At 42.6% G+C, this 20,782-nt stretch overlaps 1 protein-coding gene across 3 annotated transcripts in view; it reads right to left on the bottom strand.

Moving 5' to 3' along the window:
- ASTN2 (astrotactin 2) overlaps positions 1 to 20,782 on the bottom strand; it is a 1,009,693-nt gene that overhangs the window by 554,953 nt on the left and 433,958 nt on the right. For 2 of the 3 annotated variants that reach the window (XM_033237645.1, XM_033237647.1), the window contains 3 exons: positions 4,082 to 4,166; positions 3,494 to 3,568; positions 2,588 to 2,725 (listed from right to left, as the gene is read on the bottom strand). In XM_033237645.1, coding sequence (XP_033093536.1) covers positions 2,588 to 2,725; positions 3,494 to 3,568; positions 4,082 to 4,166 — 298 coding nt within the window. The remainder of the gene's footprint in view (positions 1 to 2,587; positions 2,726 to 3,493; positions 3,569 to 4,081; positions 4,167 to 20,782) is intronic. The other variant, XM_033237646.1, reaches the window with a different exon arrangement.

Here is a 20,782-nt window from a genome sequence, read left to right as displayed (position 1 = left end):
TTCTCACTATAAAAATACGAAAGCCACAGTTGTTCCATATCCTTCCTAACATTTGTTATCATTAGTTATTTTAAATGTAGCTGCCTTGGTAAGTCACAGTCTGTACATTTAACTACTAAGTTGTTCTCCCTACTGTAGTGTGAGATCTCATAATTGTCCAAGAATTTATCACAGATTAAAAATCAAAGAATCAACTTGCAATGCACGTTCAAGCTTTCCTTTCCAATCCTACTGTAATGCTTACCTTCCGTTTCCCTTTGACTCTGCTTTTCCACGTAGTCTTTCCTCTAATCTCTCTGTTGTGATTCCAGGGCAGTATTATTGGCTATCTATAATTATGATCTATTATTTATTAAATTTCTAACATATCACCTGACTGGAACTTGTTAATTCTCTAAACGCCCATGATATGCTTGCCTGGGCAATGTCATGTCAAACAAGGTTTATTAGTGCAGCTTGGAAAACTGAATCTACAAGTGCAGATTCTCTCAAATGGTGATGATTGCAATCTTTTATCCCCTATTGCAGGTCAGGGATTGAAATGTGGCTTCATCTCTTACTAGTGAAGGCATCACCTCTATGCCTCAGGTTTGTTTATTTATTTTTGAATCTGAAAAATGAGCACCACTTCATGGAGCTGATGTAAGAATGTAATAATACTATTGATGTGTTCGGCACTTAGAAAATGATCAATGGATATGAACTATTATTATTATTATTACCTTCTGTGAGGAAGGCGCTGTTATTATCCCCATTTTGCAGACAAATAAACGAAAACATAGAGAATTAAACTTGGCCACCATGATGACACAGTTCACACTTGGTAGAGATGGAATTCTAAAGCAGCCCTATCCAACTCCAGAGTATGTGCCCCCATCAGCCAGTCTGAGAGCTGTATCGTCTGAATCTTCACTAAAATCATGGATGCAATGTTAACAGGACAGAACTCTGAGGAAAGCTAGTCAAGACTTTCTTTTCAGCTGATTTCTAACAAAGTAACTGTGTCTCTTTAAGAATAGTCTTTTAAACCAGATGGTCCTTGCTTTATCTTTAAAATATGTAATGCGGAGAGACCTTAGCACATGCTTTACTAAAACCTCAGATACTTTAATTCTATCAAAAATGAAAACAATGGTAAATATCAATGAATCAGTAGGTGAATGTGTATGTGAAGCTATTTTAGTTCCTAGTAATCACCATTTCATATCCTAAGTGCCATCTCTTTATAAATCTATTCTTTTTAAAACATCCTCTTTTGGGAAATGCTAATAGCCTAAAAAAGCATGATAAGTTCATCCCTCCCAGTGAAAGCTGACAAGGTAAGAGTAAAAACATCTTAAAGTATGAGAGTTGGGTTCTAGGAGCTTTCTGTCAAGATGCCATAGAAATACTGATAGCATCGTGATTTACAATGACCCAAGGCAACAATGGAGCTGTTGAAAAACAGTCACTGGTAGTTAGGGGGGCCATGATATAATTCTAGTTAATGAGCCAATAAGCTGTGTACAAGTCAGTCTTAGAAGTAAAACTACTCTATTCTTGGTAACATTAGAATTTCTAGAATGTTTCCGCTAATCAAATTGGGAGAAATAAAAGCTCCGGAACAGTGCTAAGATCAGATCTAAGACCACAGACTTAATTAAATCAATAAACATTTAATAGATGTCCAATATGTACTAGGGGCTAGGGATTAAAAAGCTAAATAAGTGATTTTCCTTGACCTTGAGAAGTGCACCATAATGGGGCAGAATGATATGTAAGCATCTAATTAGTACGCAGTAGAGTAAGTCTATAATGAAGTTAGCTACAAGCTGTAGGATAATGTAAAGTGAAATGTAGTCTCCATGCTTTTATAAGTTAAGAACAAAAGATTTAGCCTGGACATTTTTTTTTTTTCTCTTTTTTGAGATGGAGTCTCACTCTGTTCCCCAGGCTGGAGTGCAGTGGCTCGATCTCAGTTCACTGCAACCTCCGCCTCCAGGGTTCAAGCAATTCTCCAGCCTCATCCTCCCAAGTAGCTGGGATTATAGGCACACACCATCACATCAGGCTAATTTTTGTATTTTTAGTAGAGACCAGGTTTCACCAAGTTGGCCAGGCTGGTCTTGAACTCCTAACCTCAGGCGATCCACCTGCCTTGGCCTCACAAAGTGCTGGGATTACAGGTGTGAGCCACCACACCTGGCCTTTAGCCTGAACATTTAAAATTCATAAATTAGCCCAAAGTACATCTCATGGACTACAACAGAAAGCATCCCCTTTTCTAAACTGTTGCCTTTGTGACTCTTCAACATACTGTTAAGTAAAGATAAGATCATTAATGATCCCGTGATGAGCTAGATAATGCATCAGCCTCTCTTATATTTAATATAAATCTAAAAGGAAAGCAATAGTGTTGAAATGTAAGGCATTGAGACACAGTGATGGAGGTCACATCTAAGAGTTTGGGAGCACGGAATATTTGACAGTGTTCTTTACGTCAACTAAACAGCAAGAACACTCCTTAGGAGTTCCTGTGGTACTCCAACAGGGGGACTTCCAAGGTTTTAAGAAGTACTTGTGCAGAGAACTGGAGACGATTCCCTACCTGACGTCTGCAGGGTCTTCCGTGACGAGTACATCGGTCTTGCAGCTGGCCAGGGGGTTGATGGACAGCTCCACAGGCGGAACCACAAAGCTTTTGCTGACAGGAAGCCAGAGGCCTTGGCCCAAGCTGAAAGTAGACCTGCAATGTAAGAGTTTCCATTGGGGAACTCCCTGGGAAGCAGAGAGCAAACAGACAAAAGGGGCCCCTGTTCCCATCCCTTCTAGGACAATTTCCTACTTCTCCACCCATGTCCCCTGCATTATTTAAGGAATGATGTTGGCCAACTTTCTCCAGACCTGGATGATCATTTCTCAAATCTGTTAAACATTTAGCTCATGAATTGCTTTGTGTTACTAAGTTCCTTTTCCTGATTTACTGGTGGACTCCGTGAGGATAGGGACCATTGCCGCTCTGATTTTCCAGCAGTCCTGACATACAGCAGGAGTTCCACAAGAGGCTGCTATGTCAGCAGGGACAGTCTGGCACAAAGGTTAAGAGCACGGACTTTGAATCAGTTTGAACTAAAATCTGATTTCCAGTTCTGCCACTTAATTTGCTGTATGTCTTTATCTACATGTGTATTGAAGTTTTACACAAGATTTTATGGAGGTGGTGGGAAGAGGTTCTATGGTTACAGAGTATTTTTAAACCACTGGACTTAATAATCAGTAATGTCTCCTCCAGTTCAAGTATCTGAGTCTATAAGTCTAGCTGCCAGACAAATGGGAATTAGATTCCCATAGCAACCTGGGCCATGATGGTACATTAGTGCCAGGGAGGGTTCTTTTATACTCAGTGCAGCTCAGAAGAGCACAGGCTCAATAGTCTAAGGATTCATGACCACATCTTCCTATCAGTCCTTTCTCCATTTCCCAGAATTATGCCCAAACAAGAAAGCCAACTCACCTGAGAATCTTTTCAGGGGCTTGCTCCCCTGTCACCAGATCATAGCCCCTCTCGAGTGTCGTGTAGGGCCAAGGTCTACGGGAAGAAGGAGAGGGGAGAGGAGATGATCTTAGTCAGAGGCAGGTAGGATTCGCACGTGGCCACTGCTCTAGAGTAGCTTTACAAACAACCACCTTCTGCAGAAATAATTATTGGGCAAGACTATTTATATTATAAAAGAATGTCTTCAATTTACAGAAGGATTCAGCACTTTCATAAAGTGTACATGTCCATTCAGGAGTCTGTTTAAAAATGTTATTCTTTTTCTTTGTCAGTCTACTTAAGAAAGTGTTCATTGATTACTTTGTTTGGGTGGGTGACTTAAATGTCAGCCTTTGTTCTCTAGAATATTCATCAATCATGTACCTTTAATACTAAAATGTGATTTCATGGGAAAGTAGGATTCATTTCCCACGGGGTTTTGCAGGAACACTACTGTTGCAGAGAAAGAGTCCTCTTTGTGGAGATGCTTGGGGCCTCTGGTAACATACCAGAGGAGGTAAAACTCGGTCCTGCACTGTCCCGGACCTGAAGCCCTTTGCCACTCACCCTTCACTCTGTCCCCAGTCACTGCGCACACACAGGTGTCTGTGAACAGGGTCAGGGGCATAGCCTTCATAGCAGCTGCACTCTCCTGTAAGTGAAAAGAAAAACAATTATTGTGAAGTAGAGTCTCCCCAAATAGGTGTTTCTCTGGTTTGCCTGTTTTCCTAAGACTTATATGAAGTGAGCCGCTTAGTTTTAGAAAAGGCACATGGAAAGAAGGCAATCTGGTCCATTGACCACTGTGGTTAACAGAGTTTATTCCTTTGTTCATTCACTCATTTATTCCTTCATCAAGTCCTGGCCACACTCTGACAGGCGCTCAGCTCAGCAGTGGAGATACAGAGGTCAAAGTTGTAATCCAGCTGCTGAAGGAGCTCACAACTTAAGACAGGGAAACAGGAAGTGATCAGGTGGCTACAAATGGAGGTCGTCTTTTCAAATATTAAAATTATGATAAAGTGCATTTACTCTAGAGGTATAATCAGAAAACTTAATTATCTCCATCTGAATGAAGAGGTCTTCACTTTCCATAAATCCCAAATTAAATGCCACTATCTCCAAGAAACCTTTGCTTTCCCCCTTCAGAAAAATCCTGTCTAGTCTCTTGGTTTTATTTTGGGTTGTTTTTCATTTTAAAATTGTTTTTCCCCTCCTCCCCTTCCCTCTACTGCCATCTCTTCTCTTGTCCTCTTTTCTCCTCTCCTTCCCTCTTGCCATTCTTTTTCATTTCTTTCCCTGCCATCCATTCATTCATGAATCCATCCATCCATCCATTATTTTTTTTTCGGGCCATGGTTTACGCTTGGTTGCATGAATGCTTGCTAGCATTACACACTGCCTTAAGTACATTCTCTCACTGGCCAAGTTCATTTCAAGTGGCCAGCATATGTCCCATTTCCTAGCATATCTTCAGAGTCCAGAATCCTAGAAGTGATTTCAGAATCGCTCTGTCCTACTCCCACCTGTTGTCATTTATTCTCTACTGTATACTTAAGGTATAGAATTTCTTTTTCTCTTCTTGCTTCTTTTTTTGGGTTTTTTTTTTTTTTTTTTTTGAGACTGAGAGTCTCATTCCATCACCCAGACTGGAGTGCAGTGGCATGATCTCGGCTCACTGAAACCTCCTCCTCCCAGGTTCAAGTGATTCTCCTGTCTCAGCTCCCCAAGTAACTGGGATTACAGGCATGAACCACCATGCCCAGCTAATTTTTGTATTTTAGGTAGAGATGGGGTTTCATCATGTTAGCCAGGCTAGTCTCGAACTCCTGAGTGATCTGCCCACCTCAGCCTCCCAAAGTGCTGGGATTACAGGTGTGAGCCACCATGACTGGCCTAAAAACATTTTTTGATTTAATGAGTTACTGCTTTTTTCTCTAAGGTGTATTTGTGGGATGCTTAAAGATGGTTTACTAAAAATAGATTCTATTTAAAAATGTGTTTGGGTAATACTACCCCATTCCTTAAAGCCAGTGTAGTGTGATTCTCCATCAGGGTGATACATACACGATTTTCACCAACTTATTTTCCTTTGGGAGCCTTGTTGGTAGAATGACTCACAGGATTATAATTCTATGGAAAACCTCTTGGGAAATGCTGGTAGGAACCGCCCTGACTTTGCCTACTGCCTCGAATAGGGTTGGTGCTTAACAATATGACTTGAATGAATAATCAACTATCTGTTATGGCTCTGGTAAATTTCCAGGTTAATGAGTTTGGCTTGTCTTCTTTCTCATCTTCTTGTAATCACATTTTCTCTCTCTCTCTGTATGTCTCTCTCTCTCTCTCTCTCTCTCACACACACACACACACACACACACAGATAAACCTGTCACCATTGGATCCTACAGTGATCCTGATAGATAGGACCCAAAAGTTTTCAAATCATGTCCATGGAAATGTATTACTTCACAGAGATTTTGGGACTATGCAAATTTTATATTTTACTTTTTCTTAAAAGTATTATTTTTAAATTTTTTGAAATATAAAAACAAGAATAAACACTCAGATATCACATGCCAGAATTTAGGATACCGAAGAAAGTATCAGTTGCCAGATAAACTTATTTTATGCAGGCTTCAGGGGAAAAAAATAATCTCCTGTCATCTTTGTTTCATCTAAAAGGATACTGAGGATGAATCAAGGCGCCAATAAGCTCATGCTATTTGCAACTATATATTTTGTGAATCAGGATTTTCTCAACTTTATACAACTAAAACAAAATATTGTAGTAAATAGAATACTAGGGTAACACGGGTTCTACAACTATCACCCTTAACTCTGGATTTTGAAATGTATGTATTCATCAAGTAAACTTACTGTTCTCTCTGAAGAACTGTAAGTGTTATATATTTGACCTTATATGAAGCATTCTGAGTGTTTAAAAACACTGTAACTTGTTTTATAGATGACACTGCTGCTTAATCTTTGTATCTCCAGCACCTATTGACAAATAGCCTGCGCTTCATGAATGCTGCCTGAACAAAAAACGGTAGTAAGACAGAGTATGGAGTGAAGAATGGGTCAGAGATAGTATTCAAAATATTCAGAATGAGATTGTTGAAAGACACAAGGAGAAAGAGAAGACAGGTCCTTTTCGTCTTATCTGCTTACCTGGAAAACAAGGAGGGCTTACTCACAGGTAAAAATGGTTTCTGCACTCCTCCCCTGCAGCATCACGCCTAGGGTCTTCCACCAAGTGGAAGTACTGTAAGTACTGCTACCTAATGAACTGATTGTTGCCAGACATAAGGGGAACGGAAGGAAAAGGCTAAGAGCCTTGAATGTGGATGAAAATAATTTACCAAAAGGGGGAGGGGCAGGAGTCACTAATGATGTGTTAAAATGCAACAGTCCCTTCATGAAATATTCACCACTTTAAACACGTCTAATATTAAAGATGAAAAGTCCTGGGATTTGTCCTCGAGACTCCCAGGACTGATTTATGATCTGCCACAAGCCACAGGCCTTATGATTCATAATGGCAGAGGTGAAATGGTTACCTCTGGCAAAGGAGCAGGAAGTCAGGCTGGGGTGGGTGAGGAGGGGCCAGGAAGGAGGATCCCTCTTCTTTATGGAAAGGGCAAAGGCTGAGGTCCCTGTCTCTCCTGCAGTGACCTGCAGGAAATAGCACAGTTCACTTCTTTCCTCTTTCTCTAGGTTTTGGAAATACTGGTGAGATTGAGAAATTTATTCAGAAAAAGGGTGCTGCTATGTTTTTCTTTCCTCCTTGTGTACTTACCAGGCAAGTTTTCCCTGACTCACAATGGATCATTAGTTACTGATGCTCATTATACAACAAATACATATTTTGCAATTAAGAGGCATTCACCCTGGAGACCCCCATGAGGCTGCCTGGAGAACAGAAAGTAGGCAGACGGAAAAGCCCCTGAGTGCTAGCAGCTGATGGACACGGTCCCATCCTCTTGCTCTCTCCCTAGTTGTGTGGCCTTAGTCACCTTTTTGGTTTCAGCTTTCTCATTTACAGAATAGGGATGATAGCAATGTCCATTTCCTAGAGCTGATGTAAGAACAAATTGAAACAGTGAAGAATAAAGCTAGTGGCTAAGGTGACAATTAGTTGATGGTGAAGAAGTGAGTTTCTGGGTACTATGCACACTACATGGGTGCAACATACGAATGTAACAAACCCATAAATGTACCCCCTATATAAATAAAAGTTGAATTTAAAAAAAGTGTTTCCTTCCCTTTAATTCCAAGCTGGCCAATGGGTTCTCATATATGTTTACATTTAGACAAAAGTATCACCCCTAACTCCTTACATATTAGACACATAGAGACACAAATTACCTCCTTTTGGGGCCTCAGTTTCTCCTTCTGTAAAATGGAAGGTTGCAGTAGATCACACATCAGTTCTGAGCACCAAGGGTCAGCTGTTTGCATTGCCTTTCCAAATCCCTAACCTCTGCTTTCTGGATATTGTTTGTTTTAGTTTCAGCTGCAATCATTCTTAGCAGCAGCCTGGGTCTCTAGCAAGGTCTCTATCAATGCCATAGGTATTGGCTTTATTGACTCCTGTTTCCTATTTTGCTGGCTCAGCTAAATCTCCACTATGTGCAACCAGGCATTTCCTTCTTGTCAGATGCAAAGCCTCTGACAGCCAGAGCTGAGGGTAATTAACCTCTTCCCTGAGTGAGTCCTTTCTTCAACTCTGCTTCTGCACACCCAGAGCAGCAAGGCCATCAAAGAACAGCTCTCCAGGGATGCATGTAACCGGGCTGACTATGAACTTCCACACTCGCTATCCCTATAACTTTAGTACCTTCCTTGCTCACTACTGCATCTCAGCACCTCCTGCATTGCCTGGTACAGAGTAGGGATTCAGTAAATAAATGCTAAATAGATGAAGGGATATATTTCACAATAGTAATGCCTATGCCAATGGAACAGGGCAATAATTTTTACTTGCCTCTTCCCCCACTAACTGGGAACTTCTTGATGGCAAAAACATTTTCTTAATCATCTTGTATTCTAATAATTAGTATAGTGCATGATAAAGGGTAGGCTAGTCATTTATTGAATGAATGAATTAGTGAATTCATACATATATTATGACTACCATGAATTTAGGCTGAGTTCATTTAGAATAATGATGACCCTGCTGAGGACTGGAAGAAACTTTCTATATCCAAGATAAGTATTTGCCAAGGAAACAAAGAGTGCAAACACAAGTGCTGATGAAATGTCTAAAATAGAATTTTATTTCACATCAGAGCAGAAAAGACCGTTCAAGACCAGCTAGTTCAAACTTTCCCAGTTTCATTATTCAGAACAGGAAACTCAAGCTAAGAGAGTAAAGGAGTTTGTCCAAATCACTGGCCTAGCCTCTGGGCCAGCCAGGATGAAAACCCAGGGCTCTTGGCTGCCACTTCAGTGTCCTTTCGCTGCATTGGTGGTATCAATAGTTCAATGCATTCTGAAGCCTTTTGTAGCAATTTTTTTGTACAACAGGCTTTTTTGATATTACCAAGTTTTCTAAAAATGAGAGCATTTACAAACGGGTATTACTTAAACAGTAAAATGAATTTGAAATGCCCATAAGTGCATTAAAGACATACATTTATGTGTTGTTAATAATGGAGACCTAAAAAAAGAATTCACTCTCTTCACTATATTGGTTCTCATAAGGGAATTCAATTAGATGGTTTTCTATCTGGCTAGTTACCAGAACTGTGTTATCAGCAGTAGATGAGTTGCGCTGGTTTTAAAAGATTTACTCTTCATGTCTCCTGGCTGCCATTTGTTGAGGTCTCTTTCTATGTTGTATGCATTCTCAGTCCAGAAACTCTTGGGTAAAAACAATAGAACGCCTTGATCATGAACCATCTGTGTTCATCTTCTGTGAGGCTCTTCCAAACAGGACAATGCCTTCTTGTTAATCACATAAAGCCAGTAGGCTGGTGAAATGGTTCAGAGTGTGAGTGGGCCTTGAAGTCATCATGTACTGCATTCAAATCCTGGATCTGCCTGCCACTTCAAGTTTGTAAGAACCCGATACATTGCTTCTTCTCTCCCTGAGCCTGTTTTCTTGATCTGTACTGGAGCTGATATCATACACCTGTGGAAAGGATCAAGTGCTGTATTTGAAAAATCCTCAGCACGGTCTTTGGCACATTTCTTCTTGCTGAGAACACAACGGCTGTTTGAGTCCATATAATTGTTGTTCTCAGGTAGGAGGGGCCCATCCACTATGCTGTTTTAGTGGAAAGGAAAGGTGCTTAGAATGAAGGATGGTCAAAAATCCAAGGTATGCCCTTCACAAAACCCAAAAGACTACAGTTTCTTTATCTGTAATTTGGGGTGTTTCTTTTTTTTAATTATTATTATTATTGTTTTAGAGACAGGGTGTTGCTCTGTTGCCCAAACTGGAGTTCAGTGGTGCAATCATGGCTCACTGCAGCCTTGAGCTTTTGGGCTCAAGAGATCCTCCTGCCTCAGCCTCTCAAGTAGCTAGGATTATAGGCACGTGCCATCATTCCCAGCTAATTTTTAAATGTTTTGTGAAATGAGATCTAACTATGTCACAGAAGCTGAGGGCAGTTTGAATGAGATAATTCCCAAAGGTGTTCCTGGGTTTTCAGAGCTACGAAGACATGTTGCCTGTGTCCACGGCAGGCCCTGCTGAAGGAGGTATGGGTATGGACAAGGCATAAGCTAGAGGCCGCTGCCTGCTCCATCCCAGCAGCACAGAGGAGCTCATGGCTTGCCCATGAGAGTGCAAAGCCTCCTTCGTAAGCCATCCTGGCTGTCTGACTCCCCTCCTCAAACCCTGTCATTCTGTTATGATTCCATTTTCACTTGCTTCTAACTCAGTCATCACTTATCACAACTGGCCAGGGACGCTGCCTGCTGTTCACTTTCTTATTTACTCTTCTTGTCACTGTGGCTTGAAAAGGCATCTCTCTGGGCCCTCAGAGCAATAAACATGGCACCCTTCCCCATTCTGACTCCAAGTTGGCCACCTTGGGCCTCTTCACCTCTGTATCTCTGTAACTCAACTCAAGGCCAGGCACGTAGTGGGCAAAGCATGGGTTGGGCATAACATTATGAGGGTCTGCTTTGTGCTAAAAATGGTGTGTGACATTTGACATGTGTCATTGCATGTCACAGCCATGACTAGTACAAGGAGGAAGGTACTGATGCCCTCCTTGTAAAATGAGGAAACTGAAGCTGAGACTCGACTAGTCACTTGCCCTAGGTCATAGGGCCAGGTCTCCAAAGCTCGTGCTCGCTTACACCACCACAAACATCACAACAATAAATATAACCACAAGGACAATAACAAGGACAGCTGCCTTTGACAATGATCACGTGTGAGACACTGAGGGTCATTTCCCTGCAGTACTTAATTATGCATTTGCTTCTTTGCCATGGTTAATTGTGGGAAGAGTACATTTTCTTTCCTGCCCTTTGTCTTCAGACTTGGCATATGACTTGCTTTGGTCAATGGGATGATGACATCCAGGACTTAAATAATCAAGGTTTGAAATGTATTTTTGTGGATAGGCTTTGTGTTTTGCACTCCTGCCTCTTGCCATGATAAAAAACACCTCCAGGCTGTGGCTGGTCCGTGAAGGGAGAGAGATGTGTGGAACAGATCTGGATTCATCCTCGGCTTAGAGCCAAGGGCAGCTGAGTGCTGGCTAGATCAGTCCACCCAGATGTGTGACAAAGGAGAAAAAGATGCTTACTTATAGTTGTTGACAAGAAAATGTGATTGATATGCAGCATTATTTTGGCAAAAGTTTTTGATGTACTTTAAACCTAGATGTCCACATCTCTATGAGTAATGGTACCACTTTCTTTCCTAAATGAAAACTTCAGAAAAACTTCTAACTGGGCCCTATTTTGTACCCTCAGCATCTGATTGATATCTGAATCCCACCGACTCTACCTCTTTGGTTTTATCCAGACCCATTTATTCCCATCTCTCTTCTCTGTCACTGGCCTAGTTCAGGCCCTCAGCATTGTCCATGTGCTATGAACCTATTTTCCATGTCCCTACATCCAATCTGACTGTTGGCCAGTTATCTTTTCAAAGAACAGCTGTACCCACGGCCTTCCCCAAAAACTCTCAGTGGTTTTCAGTTGCCTTCAGGGTAGAGGTCATATATACCAGTCTAGCATTCAAAGTCTTTCATCACTGGCCCCAGACAATTTTTCCAACCTTATCAATAACTCCACCTCCCTGTGGCTTTTATGCTCCAATATTTTCTGAGTCTATTGGTAAGAGCAGGGTCTCTTGAGACCAACCTTCAGACCCTTTGAAGCTTCTTTCAGCAGGTCTGCCTTGGTTCTGCCCATGGGTACCACTCAGAGATCCCACTCAAGCAAAGCCTGAGCCCTAGAGAGAGACAAAGTCAATGAAGGACAGACGAAAGAAAGAGGGAGAGGAGAAAAGGGAAAATTAAGTGGCAAACAATTATTTAGTAAAAGAATGAGGTAATTTGGGCAGTGTTGAGTATAAGTAATGTCATCAGGGGATACATTTTACAGCCCTGAATCCTCTGCAAATCATTCTACCTTTCTGGACCTCAGCCTTCCCATCTGTAAAATGAGTAGGTAGTATTTGGATATCCCACTTTTCCAAATCTTGTTCAAATTCTAGCCCTTGATTCTTCCTCTAACATATTCTGGTCTTGTTTCTTGAAATCAGCATCTCTCTTGTGATTCAGGAAGCAGGATAAGTTTGGGGGCTTGGGGAAATGGAGGCTTGGTAGGCAAAGAACATGATTTGAGTGAAATAACAAGAGGATATAATTAGAAGCTTTATGAAATGAGGAAGATTATTTATAAGTCTACTCAGCCAAATGTGTTGTGTGACCTGAGGCAGTTCCCTCCCTCCCTGGGGCTCAGTTTCTCAGTGAGGAGGCTGGTCTTGACATCTGAGCAACCTCACATGGGTGTCTCTGATGTCCCTTTCTTCCTTATACTGCTGGTGTGAGACCTTCAAACCTTGCTCTTTCCAAAGCACTAACACAAATGTGGACTCTGCATTGTAGCTGCCGGCCCCTCATTGTCATTCATCAGCACGCCTCTGAGAGCACAAAGAAAAAATAATCAGAGGCTGAAAGGTTCTGGTGGCACAGGCTGGTGATCAGGTCTGATAGAGATTAGAGTCCTTAATCAAGGCTACATGGGGGCTAATTGGTGTTGGCTCAGCTCGTGTCGGCAGCCCATACGGGGTGGTCAGGCTGCTGAGAGGCTGCCAGCCAGGCCCCATGAGGGCCCCCACTCCAGGTTCTCAGCCAGGGCAACCTTTTCCACTGGCCCCATTCCCTTTCTTTCTAGCCTCTTCCACCTCTGAGTGTACCACACACATGATTATATAGTATTAGTGTCTAGGAGAAAAGCATGTGGCAAAGAGCTTCCTGCAAAATCATGGCTGATTAAGGATGGAGTGGGGTGAAGAAATCTCACTAATAGCCTGGAATGGACACAGAGCAGATATTTCCAACAATCCAGAAAAATCTGGCTTCAGTTGATGAACACAGGATGCTTAACATGCATGCACAGAGCTGGGCCTGCTGGTGAGAGGCTGGCTTCTCCCCACCCTCACTGCACCCCAGAGCCCTGCAACCTCTAAGCTTCTCAGATGCACTGGGAAGGCATGGAGAGCAGAGGGACACAGCCTGGTAAGGGGAAAGGCGTCGGCCTGGCAACCAAGGCTTTTGGAAGCTGAATCCTCTGTGGCCTGCATCAATCACTGCAGCTCTGGGCTTCATCAGAAAATGGGCATCTTAAACCCGATTTTAAAAATTGTCACAAGGATTGCAGACAATATATTAAAAACAGTTACTGTACCGCCAGACGTGTAGGCAGCACTTGGTGTGTTGTAGTGTCGTTATCGTGACTGCTGCCAGCACTGCTGTACTTGGTGTGCTGTTGTCCAGGCTGCTCCCCACCCCCCACCCCCCTGCAGTCATGTTTCCTCCTTGATTTGGTGCCCTTGCCCCTCTGAGCTGTAGCTGCCCTTCCAGGCTTTCTGCTGTGTTAGTTCCTCCTTTTCTCCTCCCGACCCGATTCATCTCTGTTCCAGATCTTACTGCTGCGGACGAGCTACCCTTCTCTGGATAATTCCTCTATACCTGGCACAGGGGAGATGGAGGCAGAGAGATGAATCCATCCTATTTTCCTACCTTCAAACAGCTGGCATTGGCGTAGGAAGACTTGGAGGAAAATACATCACTCCACAACGTGTGATTCAGGCTAAAAGAGGAGTGTGCGCAAAGAGGTATAGGAGCCCAAGAGAGGATTGTTGAGCTCTGCCCAGGATGGGAGCTCACCAATGAAAACGGCGGGTAAGAGTAATAATAAGAGAAAACCCACAGGGATAACTACCTGTCAGGCAGTGTGGGAAGTTCTTCGTTTAGATTAACTCATATGATCCTTCCAACAAACCTACGAGGTAGGCTCTATTACTAACTCCATCTTGCAGACAAGGAGGTAGAGGCCCAGAGGGGTAGTATCCTGCTTGCTGAAGGTCACAAAGTCAAGTGTGCCAGAGCCAGAACTGGAATCCATCCAGCAACTGTGCTGCTCCAGAGATGGTGCTGCTGTCCCCGGGCTGCACTGACTCCCTTTCCAGGGGAATTAAGAGTTTTACAGAGAAAACAACAGGGACGAAGGCAGGCCACGGTGTGCATGGAAAATGGTGGGCCCTTTTGCTTTGCTGGATCAGTGGGGTACACTGCAGGCACAGACAGAAGGCTTAATGTGCACTGAGGAATCCTGCCCTGGTAAACAGTCCCTGGTAACTGCCACATCCCCTCTGCAAAAATACAATTGTGCCCCCTTATCTACAAGATGAGTTCCAACCCTCCCAGTGAATGCCTGAAACTGTGGATAGTACTGAACCCTATTGATATGGTTTGGCTCTGTGTCCCCAACCAAATCTCATGTTGAGTTGTAATCCCCAGTGCTGGGGGAGGGACCCGGAAGGAGGTGACTGGATTATGGAGACGGACTTCCCCCTTGCTGTTCTCATGATAGCGAGTAAGTTCTTACGAGAACTGGTTGTTTAAAAGCATGTAGCCTTAGTCAAGGCTACATGGGGACTAAATGGTGTTAGCTCAGCTCATGTGTGCAACCCAGGTGGGGTGGCCAGGCTGCTGAGAGGCTGCCAGCCAGGTCCCATGAGGGTCTCTGCTCTAGGTTCTCAGCCAGGGCAACCCTTTCCACTGGGTCCCTTCACTCTCTCTCTCCCTCCTGATCTGCCATGTGAAGATTGTTCCTGCTTCCACTTCACCTTCTGCCATAATTGTAAGTTTTCTGAGGCCTACCAGCCATGCTTCCTGTACAGCCTGTGGAACTGTAAGTCAATTAAAGCTCTTTTCTTCATAAATTATCCAGTCTCAGGTAGTTCTTTATAGCAGTGTGAGAACAGATTAATGAACCCATATTTACTATGTTTTTTTCCTATATGTACATATCCATAACATTTAATTTATAAATTAGGCACAACAAGAGATTAAAAACAATAAATAAAAATAAAATAGAACAAGTATAACAATCCACTGATATCACTAGTCTTGCAATTGGGGCCATAATTAAGTAAAATAAGGATTATCCAAACATATGCACGGTGACACCTTGAGAGATCTGATAACTGAGATGGCTACTAAGTGACTGACTGGCAATTAGCATATACAGCGTGGATACTATGGACAAGGGAATGATTCATATCCCGGTGGGATGGAGCAAAACTGTGTGAGATTTCATCACACTACTCAGAATGCAGCCCAATATAAAAGTTATAAATTGTTTATTTCTGGTATTTTCCATTTAATATTTTCAGACCACAGTTGACTGTGGGTAACAGATACTGTAGAAAGTGAAATAGTGGATGGGGGGAACTACTCTAGTCATTCCCAAATGCTGAATTCAGCTGTTAGGGTGGCGAGAGACAAGTTTAAAAGTAGAGAAGACAGGCACTGGAGTCAGAATGGAAGTAGAGCTATGCATTTGCCAATCAATAGCTCAGTGACTTTGTAAAACTTCCTGTCTCCACCCAAGACTCAGCTTCCTTATTTCTAAGTTAATCATGCCAGCCCTTCCCATTGAGCAACACAAAAAATGGGCTCCATAAGTATCACCTGCTATTGCTGTGACTATTATTAGGGAGCTGGTGGCTTTAATGTTCTTTCCTGACCATGGCTCTTATTCCAGACCTCTTAGAAAAAGGCACTTAGAAAAAGGCAGATACTAAGAGATGCTCATGAAGTTTGTTAATCATGATCAATTTTGATCCACCTTTTTGCCTTTAAGCCACCTAACCACCCTGTGAAGCAGGTGCTCATATCCTGATTTTACACAGGAGGAAACTGAAGCCCGACAGTGTTCAATGACTTGACCTCAGTTCATATAGCAAGAAAGCAACAGGGTCAAGATTAGAACTAGCAAACTATCACAAGAACAGAAAACCAAACACCGCATGTTCTCAATCATAGGTGGGAACTGAACAATGAGATCACTTGGACTCAGGAAGGGGAACATCACACACTGGGGCCTATCATGGGGAGGGGGAAGGGGGGAGGGATTGCATTGGGAGTTATACCTGATATAAATGATGAATTGATGGGTGCTGACGAGTTGATGGGTACAGCACACCAACATGGCACAAGTATACATATGTAACAAACCTGCACGTTATGCACATGTACCCCAGAACTTAAAGTATAATAAAAAAAGAAGTATAAAGTATACAAGTATAAAAGTATAAAAGAAGTATAAAGTATAAAGAAGTATAAAGTATAAAAAAAAAAAGAACCCTGACCTGCTTGACTCTGAAGTCAGAGCCCCCCACTGCAACTGTACCATGTAAGATGAATGAAGTCAGCACAACCCGGTGTCTCATCAAAATGCCCTTTGTGACCCTACTTGGCCATCTACCATACTTCTATAACAGCTTAAAGGAATGCAGATAAGATCATGCTATGTGGTTGCCCACTTCATGGGATCCTGGAACTCTCTTTTCCTGCAAGTTGCTGGGTGGTCTTACTCAAGCCATCTCATCTCTCTGAGTTTCATCATTTTGACCTAAAAGATGGGGAACACAACTCTGTTCTCCCTTATTCATGAGAATGCCATGAGGATAAAATATATGCTTAAACCATTCAGAACACATGATGATTAATAATTCAATTCTCCGCCTGAACAAAACCTGAAACAGCAAAGTGAAATATACAAAATAAATTAAGCCAAGGGTAATTATTCATTTTGCAAAAGGGTTCTTCACTCCACAGAAGAGACTCATTGATATTTTTTTTCCAAGCAGCAGCTATCTTTGGGAATTTAAAATTAAATTCCATTAATACAATTATAGCAAAAATACTAATGATTTTCCAGAGTGTACTTTGAGTGCAATGGGCCATACCTGTGTGCCCTGCCCAAGGCATCAGACAAGGCAGTCTAGAGACCCAGAAGGGGTCAGAGAGAACTGGGACCTTTGCTTTTCTCTAGTTAGGAATTTGACAAAAAAAGAGAGAAGCTGGACTGTGTGCTCTTTCTGAGGGGTTCCTTTCTCAGAGTGACCTCAGCCTCAATTGCAGGCAGATGGTCAGGGTCACAGCTAGCTTCCCCAGGAAACAAGAGGATTGCCATTTCCAGTCTCTTCCATCTGGAATATTATACCATTTTACATCATGTGTACATTCAGCTGAACCCAGCTAATTTTCACTTTGCTAATCTAATTTCTGATTATATTCTTTTTTTTTTTTTTTTAACCAATTTTTGCTTTTGTCGCCCAGGTTGGAATGCAATTGTGTAATCTCGGCTCACTGTAACCTCCACCTCCTGGGTTCAAGCAATTCTCCTGCCTCAGCCTCCCAAGTAGCTAGGATCACAGGCACCCACCACCAGGCCCAGCTAATTTTTGTAACTTTATAGAGACAGGGTTTTGCCATGTTGGCCAGGTTAGTCTCAAACTCCTGACCTCAGCTGATCTACCTGCCTCGGCCTTCCAAAGTGCTGGGATTACAGGCGTGAGACTGTGCCTGGCCCCCTGCCCTGCTTCTGCTTTATGTTTTATCTCTTTCTCTTCATCTCTGTCTCTCTTTCTGTTTCTCAAGTTTGTGATTTTGTCACAGCCTCGGTTTCTCTCTTTTGTCTCTGCTTCTGTTTTTTCTTTCTCACTCTCTGTGTCTGTGTTCTCTATTATTTGACTTTCTCTATGTCTCCTTTTCTTTTAGAATGCTCTGCAGCAAAAATAACTTGAGTTTAGAGTCAGAAAGGTCCGAGTAAAATCCCCAAATCCACTTTAATGTTCTTATCCACAAATATAAAAGAGAAAAAGTATGGTCTGTCTACTTGAAGGTTCAATATGAAGATGAAATAAGACATAGCATGTAAAGGTGTCACCAAAAAAGAGTACAGTCATTTCCTGTTAAATCAATTTCCCCCTTCCTTCCTTTCTTCTTAAAAGTTCTTTTGTTCGTTTGTTTGTTTGCTTTTAAGACAAAGTCTTGCTCTGTCACCCAGGCTGGAGAGTAGTGGCACGATCTCAGCTCCCTGCAACCTCCGCCTTTTGGGTTCAAGCGATTCTCCTGCCTCCGCCTCCTGAGTAGCTGGGACTGCAGGCACATACCACCATGCCCAGCTATTTTTCTATTTTTTAGTAGAGATGAGGTTTCACCATGCTGGCCAAGCTGGTCTCGAACTCCTGGCCTCAAGTGATTGATCTGCCTCCCTCAGCCTCCCAAAGACTGGGATAACATGCATAAGCCACCGCACCCAGCCTTTCTTAGAGTTTTTTAACTTCCCGTCTTTCTCTTCCCTTGTCTTCCCTTTCATTCACTCCACTGTCTTTGCTCCACTCTCAAACAAGCACACACACTACAGCCCCCACTTTCCGGCAATGATTTAATAGAAGAACAGTGCAGGTTCCCATTACCAAGGCTCTCATTCTTTTACAAAACATTTTTACAGTACATTTCCTGGGATATAATGGAGAATCATTGTGAATAATTAAAATTAAGCAACGTGTGTCTAAGCAGCCTGTATCAGGCTTCACTGTAGAGTCAGACTTCATATGATGTCAGGTTCATTTTCAGCCATTGGAGAGTGTGATGGGCTGTTTACACCACACTGGGTAAGGTCACCTGACCTTACCTGAGTTGTGTGGGGCATTTTGAATTCTGGATGCCCTGTCCAAAGGAAGAGTGCTGGTGTTAGCAACATAAATCCATACCCCAACTGCCCATCACATACTCCCATTTTCTGGTAGAAATACAAACCATCTAGTGAAATTTTAGAGACCATTCAACATTGTAGCCAAAAGGCAGGGACATAAAAGACCATTCAGTACTGTAGCCAAAAGGTGGGGACACACACACACACACACACACACACACACACACACACACACACACACAAACACATACTCCTTCTAGTCAGAGGCCTTTAGTCATCCACACTGAATCAAATGCTGCCTTCGGTCAAGCAAAAGGAGAGAGGCCAGTGTGCTGCAATGGGCAGGCTCCCCACAGGCAGTATCAAATAACCAGAAAAGGCAAGTGCTACTGCTAAGTGCTGTGTTTTAAATGGTTTCCTAGAGGTCCTTTCTGCACCGAAATCTGTCCTCATGCCTCCCATTTAATCACGATTAAGTCTTTTGTGTGTTAAGTATTGCCAGCTTTGGGGGGTTCTTTTTGTCCCTGATCCAATAATTTCCATATGTTGAACACATATATTTTCCATATAATGTAGCAGGTACTTTGTACTGATAATAATTGTCACAATAACTTAACAAAGGTGAATACTTCTCCATCTTATTTTAAAAAGTAGGAAATTGAGGCTTGGAGAAATTAAGTGATCTGCTCAAAATTATACTAATCGAGGCAGAGCCCCTGCTCAGCCTCCACCAGTGGTTTCCCCATTGCATTCAGGGCAAGATTTCAGCCCCGGTCTGTCTGATTTCAGTCCTAGGCTCTTTTCATGTTGCCCTGACTGCCTCTCTAAAACAGCGCAGCATTCATGCAGCTTGATCATGAGCTCTTGGAAAGGGCCAATGGTGTATCTTTTGCTTCTCTCCCCAGTGACTGACTCAATCTTCAGGCTCAGTCGATGTCTATGAAACAAAGACATTAATGAAATTTATGAGGAACTCACATACCCCAGATCCTCTGCACTGAAACACTTATTTCTATGAATGAGTGTACCTGAGCACATTCCTGCAAGACAAGACCAGAAAAGTAATGGCAGAAACCAGTACCATCTTCACATGTGGCAAGAGGCCATGCAAAAGGTAATGGCTCAAGTTTGGAGCTGGGAGGATGGGGGTTTACATCCCAAGGATAAAATATTTTGACTGCTTAATATGTTCTCAAGAGGAAGGAAATTAAGCACCATTATGGTAGTGTGGCAACCTCCTCTCAGCCACTAAGTTACTGAATTACTAAACGAACTCTCCCAAAACCTCAAGCTAATCAGGTGTAGAAGGAAGCCTTGGGCCAGATAATCTGTAGGGTTCCTCTCACCCCTGGAGACTTTTGTTCTATGCCCCCACAGTGCCCAGCCCTACTTGTCATCTCAGCGGAGTCTTTAAAGGCTTCTCAGAAGGGTTAGAGAGGCAAGCGTCATTAATTAATATTTTTCCCCTCCACATTTAAGAGGGCATTTAGAATTGTGTAAGGACAGGGTTACCATCTAAGAATGAGCGCCTCCTTGAAGTTTTTGCCTGAGGCACCTCATTCAGTTCATTCTGGTCCCAGCCTTGCCTCACAAAAGGATCAGCAAAGCTCTATTCACCCTCTCACTTGTATCACATACCCATTTCAGTGTTTCTCTTCTCCTTTCATCCCAAGTTGGTGTTGTCATCTCCTAGGTCCTATCTTTAGAGATGGTATAAAAACTGGGTCTTGAGCTCAAACACATGTGGGACACACAATGAGCAGATTCCTCAACTCTGATGTCAAAGCATGAAATCAGTTCACCAGAATCTCCCTGGGCCAGAGACAGCGGCTTCTTTGTCTAACTAACTCCGATACTGAGCACAATGCCTGGCACATAAGTGATGCACACTAAATAGCAAAGAATTAAATACAATATCTGGATTCTGAATGCTTCTTTCTGCCTTGGCTTTTCCCACCCCGATCCAATCCACCACCATCTCTGGCCTGGATTATCACATCAGTCCTCCCATTAGTCTCCCTTCCAACATGTTTACCTCTGTTGCTACAGATGTTTCCT

The sequence above is a fragment of the Trachypithecus francoisi genome, unplaced genomic scaffold (genome assembly GCF_009764315.1).
Source record: "Trachypithecus francoisi isolate TF-2019V2 unplaced genomic scaffold, Tfra_2.0 Lachesis_group16, whole genome shotgun sequence".
Taxonomy (NCBI): domain Eukaryota; kingdom Metazoa; phylum Chordata; class Mammalia; order Primates; family Cercopithecidae; genus Trachypithecus; species Trachypithecus francoisi.
This window is presented reverse-complemented; position numbering and strand designations above follow the sequence as displayed.